At 36.9% G+C, this 12,398-nt stretch overlaps 1 protein-coding gene across 1 annotated transcript; it reads right to left on the bottom strand.

Moving 5' to 3' along the window:
• Positions 1-322: 322 nt before the first annotated feature.
• Positions 323-12,081, bottom strand: LOC145204565 (solute carrier organic anion transporter family member 4C1-like). Its single transcript, XM_080077158.1, has 12 exons — positions 12,028-12,081; positions 9,482-9,687; positions 8,817-9,083; positions 7,524-7,712; positions 7,042-7,141; positions 6,647-6,768; positions 6,093-6,353; positions 5,038-5,227; positions 4,161-4,329; positions 3,209-3,393; positions 2,547-2,752; positions 323-773 (listed from the first exon to the last, which is right to left on the bottom strand). The coding sequence occupies exons 2-12, from the start codon at positions 9,636-9,638 to the stop codon at positions 601-603; spliced, it is 2,019 nt and encodes a 672-aa protein (XP_079933284.1). The 5' UTR covers positions 9,639-9,687; positions 12,028-12,081; the 3' UTR covers positions 323-600.
• Between the last annotated feature and the right edge of the window lie 317 nt (positions 12,082-12,398).

Here is a 12,398-nt window from a genome sequence, read left to right on the forward strand (position 1 = left end):
GCACAACATTCAGCCAAAACCGCATTTACCATTCCAATGAGTCTTTCCTCCTCGATAAAAAGCCTCTACTTTCAACTGATTTCACCTTTAGGTAGACTTATATATAAGTCTAAAGCATTTTTTTTGTAATGACCTATTTGTTTGCGTTTACTAAAACAGATAGAGATGCTTTATTCTGAAGCTCGTGTTGCTTAGTTTGGGTGTTATTTTGATTTCATTAATTATGTGGGTAGTTTTTCATTTTTTTGCTTGATGTGGTTAGTCTTCCAATATATTTGCTACAGTAACTGCACGAAAATCAGTAAAAAATGTACAACATGCATAGAGAGAGTGTAACAAATTAATTTGCGCATGAGTAAGGAACTGATTAAACACGAAAAAGTCTCTACAATTTTTTGGCAATGGGAAAACTTAAAATATGCCCCAATTACAACACATATAGAATATAACTGCTAGCAAGAAGATTTTAAAAAACAACGAATTTTAAAAATTTACACAAAATCAGTTCCACTTTCCCACTTAAAGATTTCGATTTTTTTTAACTGACAAAAATCAAACACGACTTTTAGTTTGAGTTATTGTTCAATTTTAGAACATTATTTATAACCTATCATTTTCATAGGCAGGGTTATCCGCACTCAATTCCACTGTAACCTTTGGCTTCTCATTTTCCATTTCTTTATAATTGTTTCCGTTTTTCGGTTCGGGAGGTGCTTTGTACACCAGGCAGGCGACGAAGTAAAACACTCCAGCCAAAAAGTTTCCCACCATGGCTAAGATTTAAAGCAAAATAACATAAAATATTTTCTATTTTAATACTTGTATTGTCCTGTAACCAATAGTTCTGTTAGTATAGCACAAATTTTATGCCTTAGAGATTTGGAGAATGAATACATTTGGCATACAAAACTATGAAACTAACGCAGATGTCACCAAAGTAAGTCTGTTTAACTGAATACAATTATTAATATTTCGTCTGAGAGTGTGTATTTATTAAAACATGTGTAATCAATACAAAACATCAAGCCAATGCTGCAGACAGAGCACACTGTTTTTTTTCACCGGGTTCGAACCCAGGACACTTCCAGGGACGAATCCCGATCAGGTTTTTTTAATGTTTGTATATGGTTTAGACGCGCCGCACACAGAGCACACTGTTTTGACCTACAAGGTCTCATCAATGCAGCTGGTGACAAGAGATCGGCTGGATGAGATAATGTAACCATCTTACAGCACTCCAGGTTTGCTGGGAGTGTAGGACTAAGAAGCCAAGCCTCACCAACCCGTTCGATGCCACAACTGGGCTTTAACGACCGAAGAACTCATTCACAATGCCCAAACAACTGTCTAAAAACCAAGTAATTTCGGCTCAGTGTCACAGTATCAATATAAAAGCATCAATCCAATACCTTTCGTCACCAGCGGCAATGATTAGACCAGGGGTGGGCAAACTACGGCCCGGCAAAGGAGTTCATGCGGCCCGCCAAATGTTGGGAAATTTTAAAGAGAAAGCTACCGAGCAACGCTGAATAGTGTCATAACCACATGCGTAGTTTTTAAAAACTACCGGGGATGTTTACGTGCTTTAGCCTGTTGTTTCTGCCACGTTATCATGCACATATTCACTTAAAACAATTTCTTCGTTCGATAAAAGTTAAAGCTATTCACGTTTTCAAATACAGCCTACTTTGTACTGTTGACGCCAAAACTTTGGTCACTTTGGATCAAGTTTAGGTCGTTGCAGTACATTGTTGTTTAATGTTGGCGCAAGGAATTTATTAACAAAAAAACGTGGTGTAGCCTATGTTGCAATAAATGCTTGTTTATTTTGAAACAATTATAATTGTAACGTTTCAACCAATGTTTGTGCAAACAAATTGACAACAAACGTATTTCCACATAGCTGAAAATATACTATGTTAATATTTTGGGCTAAATCATGCACGGGTGCACAACCTGCGGCCGTACGGCCACATGCGGCCGCGGAGACGAGTTTGTGCGGCCGTGACCATGTATGTCAAAATACATGTACAGGCTGCCATGACGTAACTAAAACTATTTTGCCAACTATTTCGGTTTTTAAAATGCCAAAAACAGATTTCGTGAGACAAAAAAATTACCAGCCTAAGAACCACATACGCCCAGCTTTTTATCCGCTTATTGTGTGCAAACAATGCGACAAAAACAGGCACCGCAATCGTCACAATACCGATGATGACGTCATAAACAGCTAGCTCCGTTCAGCTAATCTTATGCACCAAGTTAGGAATTATTAATATGAGCATTTTAAACGGCTTTGAATCGTATATACATGATATAAACCTAATTCTTTACACTAGTTATTTAAAAAAAAATTGGTGGCTGTTGGTGAAATACTATGCGGCCCGATAAGATTAGGAACTTTTGAATGCGGCCCTTGCACTGAAAAGTTTGCCCACCCCTGGATTAGACCCTGTAGGTCGAAACAGTGTGCACTGTCTGAGGCTTATCATGTCTGATCAAATCTGGTAATTAATTAAAGTACAAAAAGACACGAATAAACTTACACAAAGTGATGAACCCTATTGCCATCTTGCGGTTGTCGTAGATCCAGCAGGATCCTCGTGATCCATCACACTGACGAGTTTGCCACAGTAAACAAGTTGTGTCCGTAACAGCTCCGTAAATAAAAGGACCAGGAATCGTTCCAGCCGCACGGACGAAAAACCACGAAACACCAAGAGCAAAAGTTCGTAAAGATTCAGGAACGGCCCTAAAAAAATATTTCGTTGTGTAATTGCAAGAACATCTCCTATTGTTTAAAGCTTGATTTAGCACACTACGTTGAGGACTAGTTTATATATTGGGCTGTGGATAATATACTATGTAGGTTGGACTTCAATTATACGTAATTCTGTTTTTATTGACTGTTATTAACTACCGGGTAAAATCACTTTATTGCGAGTAAGACACCTCATGTCTTCCACAAAATCAGATTCATGTTAACGGATGTTGTATTAAACTTTAATGCATAGAATAGTTTGTTTTAGATAAAAAGCCCGCACAACATTTATTGATTTATACAACGGTTTGTTGGTGGTCAATAAAGTTATAAACCTCAAAGGTCAATAAACCACAAGGTATTATTAGTTTGCCCAACCAGTACGTGAACAAATTGACCTTAATATTGATTAATCACAAACAGAAGACTCAGTTTAATATCACGTACCTTAGTTGTGTCACAAGCACCGGTGTTAAAGGAATAAATGAAAACATGATGGCAAAGAACATGACGCCTAGGAATCCGTCGAGCGTTGTACACGATTCGTCGCATCTTCCGGGAGTTGCTGTTCCGGTTGGAATTCCGGTCGGGTTAGAAATGTTGGGATTGATACAAGAACATACGGAGTAACTCTTAAAAAAATCGCCACAACGCTGTTGTAATGCTTAAGTACGCAAGATTTCAAAAACAAATCTCCTTGCAAGATTGGTTATGAAACCCGTCTTGAGTACGGCATTTTTTCGAGCATAAAAACTATATTAAAAATGCTGGGATAGATGGGACAAGATTAATTTACTAACATCACAACCCAAAAAACTAAAAGTATTTCATGCGACAACATTAAGCTTCGTAGCAGATTGGTTGATGGCACACCTAGTCATTCGTGGTTCCGCCAATTGAAAATTAAATGTGTAGTTGTAAATGTCGATGATGTGTGCAACGTAAAATTAAACCCCATGACCCTTTACCATATCTGCTAAGTCGCGGTCATGAGCGTTTAGAAGGGCAATTAAGCGCTGACAGAAAGTTTGTTTGAAAATTGTAATTTCCTTATCCTATCATTGCGAACTGTTTATATACGTTAACACTAAATCTTTCTCTTTAAATTTCTTCAACTCACGAGACAAAAACTTTCGTCATGTGGAAGGTTTCATACCGAGCGGATTTTTCACATAGATTATTGCAAAAGCTATTTGTTAAATGACTTGTATTACACAGCTTAATTAAAGGCCTCATCATGCCAGTCAACTTGTTCACATATATGTGTTTAATGCTTTTAGATTTTCAAAACTAATTTAATGTAAACTTACCATCCAAATTTACTGTTAGTATTAGATTATTAATATTCGTTTGTCAAATTTGGTTTCAAACCATGTATAACTTCACTGATGCTATTTACCACTGGTAATGTAACGTTCTCCTCAAATATAGGTACAAAACATCCAGCGTGGCACGGTGAAAAGTATGTATTGCCATCTGCTCCACACACTGGGATGAAAAACTCTTCCTGGCATCTGCACTGCGAGTTGCACCGCGATGTTATGTTTCCGGCTCGCAATCTGTCAAACCTTCAAACAAAACACAAAAGCATTGTTAAAATGTTAGAATGCTCTTCAAACATATTGACTTGTGTATTTGTTGTCATAGAATATTGTTATACTTGTCTGAATTTCCCTATCAAGTTTATTAAGCCTAGTAACAAACAAGAAGTTTGTTTTTTGTAATTGGGTTGCTTGTATGCTATCAGTTAAATGCCAAAACTAACTCTTATGTTCCTATTAATAATATACGACTTGTTTTATATTGTTTAAATCTAGTAGGTAAACCCTAACAAATAAAAACACTTTTTCTTCTGATGTAGCCCACTAAATGTCCCTTCTTAACCGGATTGAAGTCACCTTCACCTAAGGCCTAAGCGGTATGTTGCAATAGCAACGTTTATGCTTAAATTGTCCAAATTCTGCTAAACCAATCTTCAATTCTCTTTAGCCAGCGGTTCCTAACCTATTTCGACTAATTCTTTCCAATTCAAAACATTTTCATTCCTCCCTAGTATACTACAGAGTAGATGCTAAACCATAGTCAGAACATTTAAAATTGGATGTTTAATCAACTTCGCAGGTTATATTTCCGGAGCTTAAATGTTTCCTTACAAACCACATGTCAAAATAAATGTAAATTCTTCTCCGGTTGGGAAACACTGTCTCAGACTTTGGTCTTTATCTATTGTATTAGCTATGGGACAGAAGAAACGTATTTCAATGTGTTCAACATACTGATAGGGAACGGCCACTCCTGGAACTCTAGCGTTGTTGCAGTGAGTAAAACCGATAGGGGAGAGTGCGACCACAATCATCAACGAAATGGCGCCAAACTTCAGCATAGCAGGAATCTTCCATTGCATTCTGTTGATGACAATTCCAGCAACAATATGTCCCAGCGCTCCACCGGGCACCAGTACTGCGCCTAGATTATAGAAAAAAATTTATAATTAGTAAATTTCCTTATCAGTGTTGCTTAGTAAACCTTTCCTTATTAATGAAATCTAATTGCAAAGGACTTCCACGACAGGGTTATAAATTCATTCCGCTACTAGATATTTATGTTTTTCCGCTACTAGATATTTATGTATTTATACGCTATTTTTGCGCTTTCCGCTACTAGATATTTATGTATTTATACGCTATTTTTGCGCTTTCCGCTACTAGATATTTACATTCCGCTACTAGATATTTATGTATTTATGCAGAAACTAATGATACTTATGAAAGCAAAATGCTTTAATTTTGTAGACAAAAGAAATACAGCGCAGCGACTGATTGGGTGTTTTCACTTTGAAATTTCTTGCAGTGTTGCTTAATCACTTTTCCTGTACTGAGGGCAGTCTTTTGAACTATGTGATTTCAAATGCCTCCAAAAATACATTGTATTTCGTTAAAAAATTTTATGACCAAACTATTTATATTGTTGTTCATAGATACTTTGTTGGTGAAAATTATGATAATCTTTGCCTTTTCATGGTACCGCGGGTGTTTAAAATAGACATGTACGGTATATTCGGTTTGTCGTACATCGCTAGTTTAAACTTCTTTCAGCGCCATGGAAACGCCCCCAGGTGGGCGTTGACCCATGTTGAAAAATCCTGTCCTCTTGTTTAAAAGACAGGAAATTAAAACACGCTTAGCTACTTTTTGTTGTCAGACAAAGCATGACCAAGCAAATAACTTAGTTTGGGCATAAACTACACAAAAGTTATGCAGTAGGCTATTAGGCGTCAAACACAAAATTCACAAAACGTAAAGCGACTATGTATACACTTTCTTATGCTTACCAGCCAACTGTCCCGCTCTTCCAACTGACAAGTGAAATTCGTTTTCAATAAACTTTGTCATAAATGCTGAGTTGCCATTGATCACAATAGCCTGGAAAATTCCACCTGTTATGGTAAGCATAAATACAGGGTTTTTTACGATTATCAATAGAGCTTTCGGAAGGTCTGCAACTGATGTTCCAAAGCCAGTTATATTTGCCATCACAGCTCCATTGTCTTGATGAGTTTCGGTTTGACGCTTCGCCCGAACTGCGTTGGTACCTGGAGAAATAAAAAGCAGTGGAGGTAATAAGTGCTGCAAAATTTGAACAAATTACTTGTTTGAGGTACAGAAATAAAAAGTGAACATTAAAATAAAGTTTACATTTTGCAAAAACTTTATTTTGTTAACATTGTTACATTGTGCAAAGAACAGAAAACGTTTGTGACAGGATATTATGTGTGAAAATGACTTTATAAGTCCGAATCAGGTCGTACAATAAAGTCATCTTTAAGATAAAAAGATTTAGAAATAAATGTCACGTTTAAGACTAATACAAATCCGTCTTTCTCACCTGGAAGTTGTTTAGGGAAACCAAACAAAGGTATGGAGACTAGAAAGCAAGCACCCATGGCCATAAGAGGACCCAACCACCACGCACCTACCCAACGAGGATCAAGAAATGTAAGGCCTTGTCTGAAAGATAAGTTATAATTCACAGAAAACCTTTGAAATGAAGCAATGTAGGTAAAAGTTGGTGGCTGAATGACAATTTCAATCAGTGGTTTTAACATTTGGGTCATTATCCACCAATACGGCCATTTTTTGTTTAATCGAATATTCCGTTTAATCGAGTATTCCGTTTAATCAAATATTCAGGATAATCGAATATTCCGTTTGATCGAATAGGACATGGTTTCGTAAAACAATAACATAATGGAAACTTTTATGCGAATCATCGTCACTTACGAGCCAACTTTGTCAAAGTCGACAAAAAGTTTCAACAGAAATTCTCCTCCCACCAAAAATCCGACGATTGGACCAACAATGGAGGACGCGTTTACTATCCCTGCAAAATATATCCAAAGCAGCTTAGGCAACTTGAAATCTACGTTGTTTCAACAAACAAATTATGTACAAAATTACATGCTCTTAACGTAAAGTAAATTCTTTAAATTTTGTCTCAAAAAGAGGAATTATTTTTTCTTTCATCGCCTTTACTGGTCAAGACTTCAATGTCAAAACAATCTGTTGGTCATTCGATAAAAATGCCCATGAAGGCATTTACCCTGGTTTTGGAAATTTGGCTTGTTTCGAGTTATAACCAAGGTTCTCTAAAGTTTATAACGGGGGACTACCTTTTTTACTTTATCACGCTTAGAGGTCAAGTTTGGGTTTGGGTTTTCAACAAAAGAGGTATAAAGTACAATTGGTCTTAAAAATGAACTTACCGAGGTACAAGGGAGCTTTGTGTTTTGACACGCTATCCTCGATGAACGCAATCCCAGCTGTAAACATTGGGGTCATTCCGCATCCCATAAGTAAAGTACCGAGCAGCAAAACTCCCATATACCAACTGAGATCTTCAGATTGTGTGCAGCCTGTATTGGTTGCGTTGCTATTTGGAGCCGCACATACAACTAAAGAAGACCAATAAGTTGTTGTGCTTTACATAAATTGATGTGGTTCCTGGAGTTTAACATTGTTTATGTCTGAATACCTTTTTAAAGGTATTTTTTCTGTGAATTTTTAATTGCTTTTAGGAGCCGCACATACAACTAAATCAGAAAAATAAGTTTTGCTTTACCTACGTTTTTGGTTCATAAAACTTAAAACTATTTTTGACCGATTACTTTTTACAGTATTTTGTGTGTGAAAGAATGGAGCCATTTTAAATCACCTGAAGTGTCCTATAGCGTTATGGTTGTGTGGCCAAGTGTGCAAACCGATTTTGCTGATAGATAAACTAAGTCCCTTTTATGGATAAACTTAATCTCGTCTGTCAAAAGGTTTCATTACAAATCGTGACCATGAGACGTGCCCACTCCTAAAATGAACCGGACACCTGCTGGTCTCATACAAAGTCAATTCTCCGTGAAGTTCCGCTCACGTGGAATAACACGTTTAACACGTTCCATTTTTTTACACTTTTTGTCGAAATGATCCGGGACTTTCGGCATAACACTCATAATATAATTTGCACTTGCATGCATTTCTAGATTGATCCCGTAGAAAACATTTACACCATATTAAATAATAATAATAATAGACAGAATTGTATGAGTCGCTCGTGTTACTGTAGGACAGGAATCATCCTCCCTCTTAAATCATTGAAAGTACGGTCAAAAGAAAACTGCCGTAAAAAGTGGTTTAACAGTTAAAGTTTTGTAACTGCTGTGAACTGATCCAAGTAATATTTAAACGTCAAGAAGTAGTTATTTTATTGCAGGATTTGAACTTGACCATCAGAACCTGCCACTACGCAGTGTGCTTTTCTTTCGCAGTCACATATCTAAGTCATTTCAAAAAGCACTATCCCAAAGAATACAAACAAACAAATGTTTATTCCAACTCAGTCGGAAAATTCTCGTTTATACTATTTTCTCGTTAAAATTATAGACATATACATGTAGATTATTTATGACCGGGAAGTTTACATCAGAGCATACATGATACCAAGGTGAAGATCTTACATGATTTTCTAAAAATAGTGCATAAAACAAAAACAAAAAATGCGGCCTTACCTTGAAGTCTTCTGGTTCCGAATTCGTACAATGGAGTTGCAATATGTGGCAAAGCGTAGATGAAGGAGCCAAGGGCAAACACCGCAGAACCAATAGCCACAATTTTCGGCCTGCTTACACCAGCTCCAAAGTATGATATGAAGATGGCGAGAACACAAAAGCTAATATCGTAACCAACGACGATCAGTGCTGACTGCGTGCTGCTGAGACCAAATCTCCTCTCAAGCGAACTTACATTCAAGTTTACAACTCCTCCGGTCAAAAATGCTGGAAAAGATAAATAAGAATTTGTGGGTAAGCTTCCACTTGCTACAACCTTGGAGGCACAGTTTTGTGGTGACCCGACTAATAACCTTCATTTTTCAGCAAGAAAAAGGTTACTTTAGGATTGGTATTTTGCACCCTCTTATACAGTAAATGAAAATTTCATAACAGACCACAGCAATTAGTCTATATAGCAGGTGACCGACGGATCCGTCTTCTCTTATAAAATGTCTAAAATTACTCAAAAAGAGCGGCAGACGATGAGCTTTGGTGTAATCTTTTACATGTAGTATTCTTACGTTTTCACCGCTTTGAAACTCTAACTTTAAAGCAACAAAAACATATGGCTCGCAAGCACGTTAATTAGATACACGAGAAGTTTGCGTCAAATAATTAATTACATTGGAACAGATAGAAGAAACAGGCGGCCACGAGAAATCCAGTTGCATTATTGCAGACTTGGAGACAAGAGGGAGCCCAGCATCCTATCTTGTATCTTCCCTCTTTCGGGAGCTCTGCTCTTTTTTCCCTTTCAGTTTCTTTTTCGTTTGGTGCCATAAAGGTTTTTTACTGAGAAAATTTGGAATAGCAAATTTCTTACTTCATCCTGAAATATGAAAGGCGTAAATAAGAGGTTGGTTATAATGTTAAATTACATATGTTTTATTGAATGCTGACTTTGCAGTCTCAATACTTCTTTCAAACGACGGTTCTCGGTTTTAATACGCCGGGAGGTAAAAGAAAGAAAATATTTTCTAGGCATGAATGGTCAGGATTTTAATGAAACTTATCTTAAAATAATCTAAGGGGTGAATTAGAAACAGTATAGAGTATCGTAAAAGTTATAACTACTGTTCTAAATTTTCTAAAAATCGCACCGATTCTTTGTGATACGCTTTCCGGTGTTAATCTACGCTTCAATGAACACCAATGCAGAGTGTTATGTCGGGTCGGGTTCATAAACCGAGCTCGATTCCGGCCTGACTTTGCACTGGGCACTAATTTCCCTAACGTTTGGGTTCAACTCTGGGTTAGTTTCGTAAAACTCCGGGTTCAGGTCGGGCAGGATGCTTGTATTATTGTGTTCAGGCCTCCATTACAAGCCTTGCAACTCTAGACTAACGCACTCATCATTTCACGACGAACACTGGCATAGTAACGTGAGACGCCATTGCAAATATTTACGATTCGGTTCTGTGCGTTTGTAGTTAGACTTGCCGTGACATTTTTGTGCTTAGATAAAAATAGTTTCAGGTCTCAATGTTCTACCAAGATGGAGATGAATGAGTTTTATTCTTTATTTTTTAAGCCTTTTGGACCTAAATTGTTTGGTGGAAAAAATTAAACTATTGAATTTTCCAGCTACAAACGAAATTAAAATCTCGATAGGTCATGGATATGAGGCCAATTACCAGACATTCAAGTGTTTAATTGTTTGCCTTTGAATTCATTAAAAACAGGATAGCGTTAAAACTTGCTTTAAAATTAGTGCAATTGTAACCTCAAAGATATTTCTCGAATGTCAGGGGAAACAGGATCTCTCGGTTTGATTTACTTCAAAGGGGTTTTAAATGTTATTGGCATGTTTTTTGGCATAGCAAAAACATCAACCGTATAAATAATATCGATGCCATGCATGGTTTTATGGCGAGGCTGGGGTTGTGGCTTCGTCGAGTTCAGCAGGGAAACGCTGCATCGTTCACGAACCCAGATGCGGCCCTTGAAAGTCTCCCAAGCATTCCCATATGACAAGGCATAGCCTGAAAATCTAGTCTGGGATGGGATGGGATTCGAACCCACGACAGGAGCCTTTACCGGGCTGGCGCTCCATCAACTGAGGGCTGGTTCTAGTCATACAAAATACTTATTGGGATTTGTCCTCGGGAGCCTCTTGGATTTGAACTCAGTGGAAATTTAGGTTTGTTTTAATTTAAGAAGTTTACATTGGAATAAACATGGTTTTAATGCTAACATCAACATCTACGGTATAGCATTTGATGCATATAATAATGCCTTTACATAGTTTTGTGCTTTGTTATGTAACGTACTGCTTTGTAGTATTGGCAAAGGGCGTAACAATTTGTTGCACGGTATGATTGTGGCTTCCTCATTTCGCCACGCGCGTTACGCTTAACTTGTCAGCAAGAAACATAACGAAAAAGGCCCTTTATTGAGAGCACAGTCTGTGTTTGGCTTAACATGGCTGAGTGGACATTTTCCCTTGCATGAACTCTGCTCTTAAGTGGGGTGGTGGTCATCTGTTTACGTGGTCATCTTGTGTTAAAACTACACCATTTGTTACGTCAATGGATTTTCCCTTATTAGGTTCCATGACAAGGTTTCTTCTTATTGTTAAAACACAAAAACACACGTGATTTATTTTAACAAAGTTTTTGCAAAATAAAGGACTTTTTAGGTCATTTAGCAGGTTTCTTTTAAAAGCAAAAAATGTTCCTTTTTTGTAACTCTTCATTGTTTTTCTTGTCCTAAATGAAAAGGAAGGGTTTTTTTTATAACAAAAACAACTTATGACCACCAAGAGTATTACGTTTAAACTGTTAGGACAATCCATGTTAGGAAAATGAAAAATCGTAGCATTTAACATTGAAGGGCAAATAATATCACATTTAAATAGCAGTCAACAGATATGCAATTTATATACTAACACACGATGCAATGTAAGAGCCCTATATTTATTTTTAAGGAAAAATGTTTACCCAATAAACAACTGTGGTTTCACACACACTAAAGTAATAACAAAGCTATAGGCAACAAAAAATAAACTATGAATGCTTTAGAAACAAATAAAGTATAAAAAATTAAAAACATTGTCACCATCATCTGCGTTTCACTTTTAGCCTACCTGTCACCTCTAATTAAATGTTTACGTGATTATAATGACACTTGCAAATTCAAAATAATTCGAATGAAAATAAATATCTCTCACCTATTAAACAATTGAATATCTTCAAACACACTGTTATCTAACTTTCAACCACCTTAAAAACCAATACAGTTTAAACATGCAACTTCTTGAATAAGTCTATATTTCAACAATAACTTGGCCACTCACTGAGATTATTTTGCACAAAAAGAAGCTTTGCCAAAATACGATTCCTTACATGCTTAGAAGACGGCCATCACTATAGCGATACAGAAATCGCCAAAAACGCAAAAGGCAACATAATGTTTTCAGTTGGTCCCAAAACCGTTGAGAATCTACGATGGCCGCAAAGGCACTTGACTCGAAAGGTCAGGCCGCGAATGCCGGATCTAAATTTGCCGAATTCTTGTAAGCAACGTCATCACTTATTTAAT

The sequence above is a fragment of the Phallusia mammillata genome, chromosome 8 (assembly GCF_965637545.1).
Source record: "Phallusia mammillata chromosome 8, kaPhaMamm4.hap1.1, whole genome shotgun sequence".
Taxonomy (NCBI): Eukaryota; Metazoa; Chordata; class Ascidiacea; order Phlebobranchia; family Ascidiidae; genus Phallusia; species Phallusia mammillata.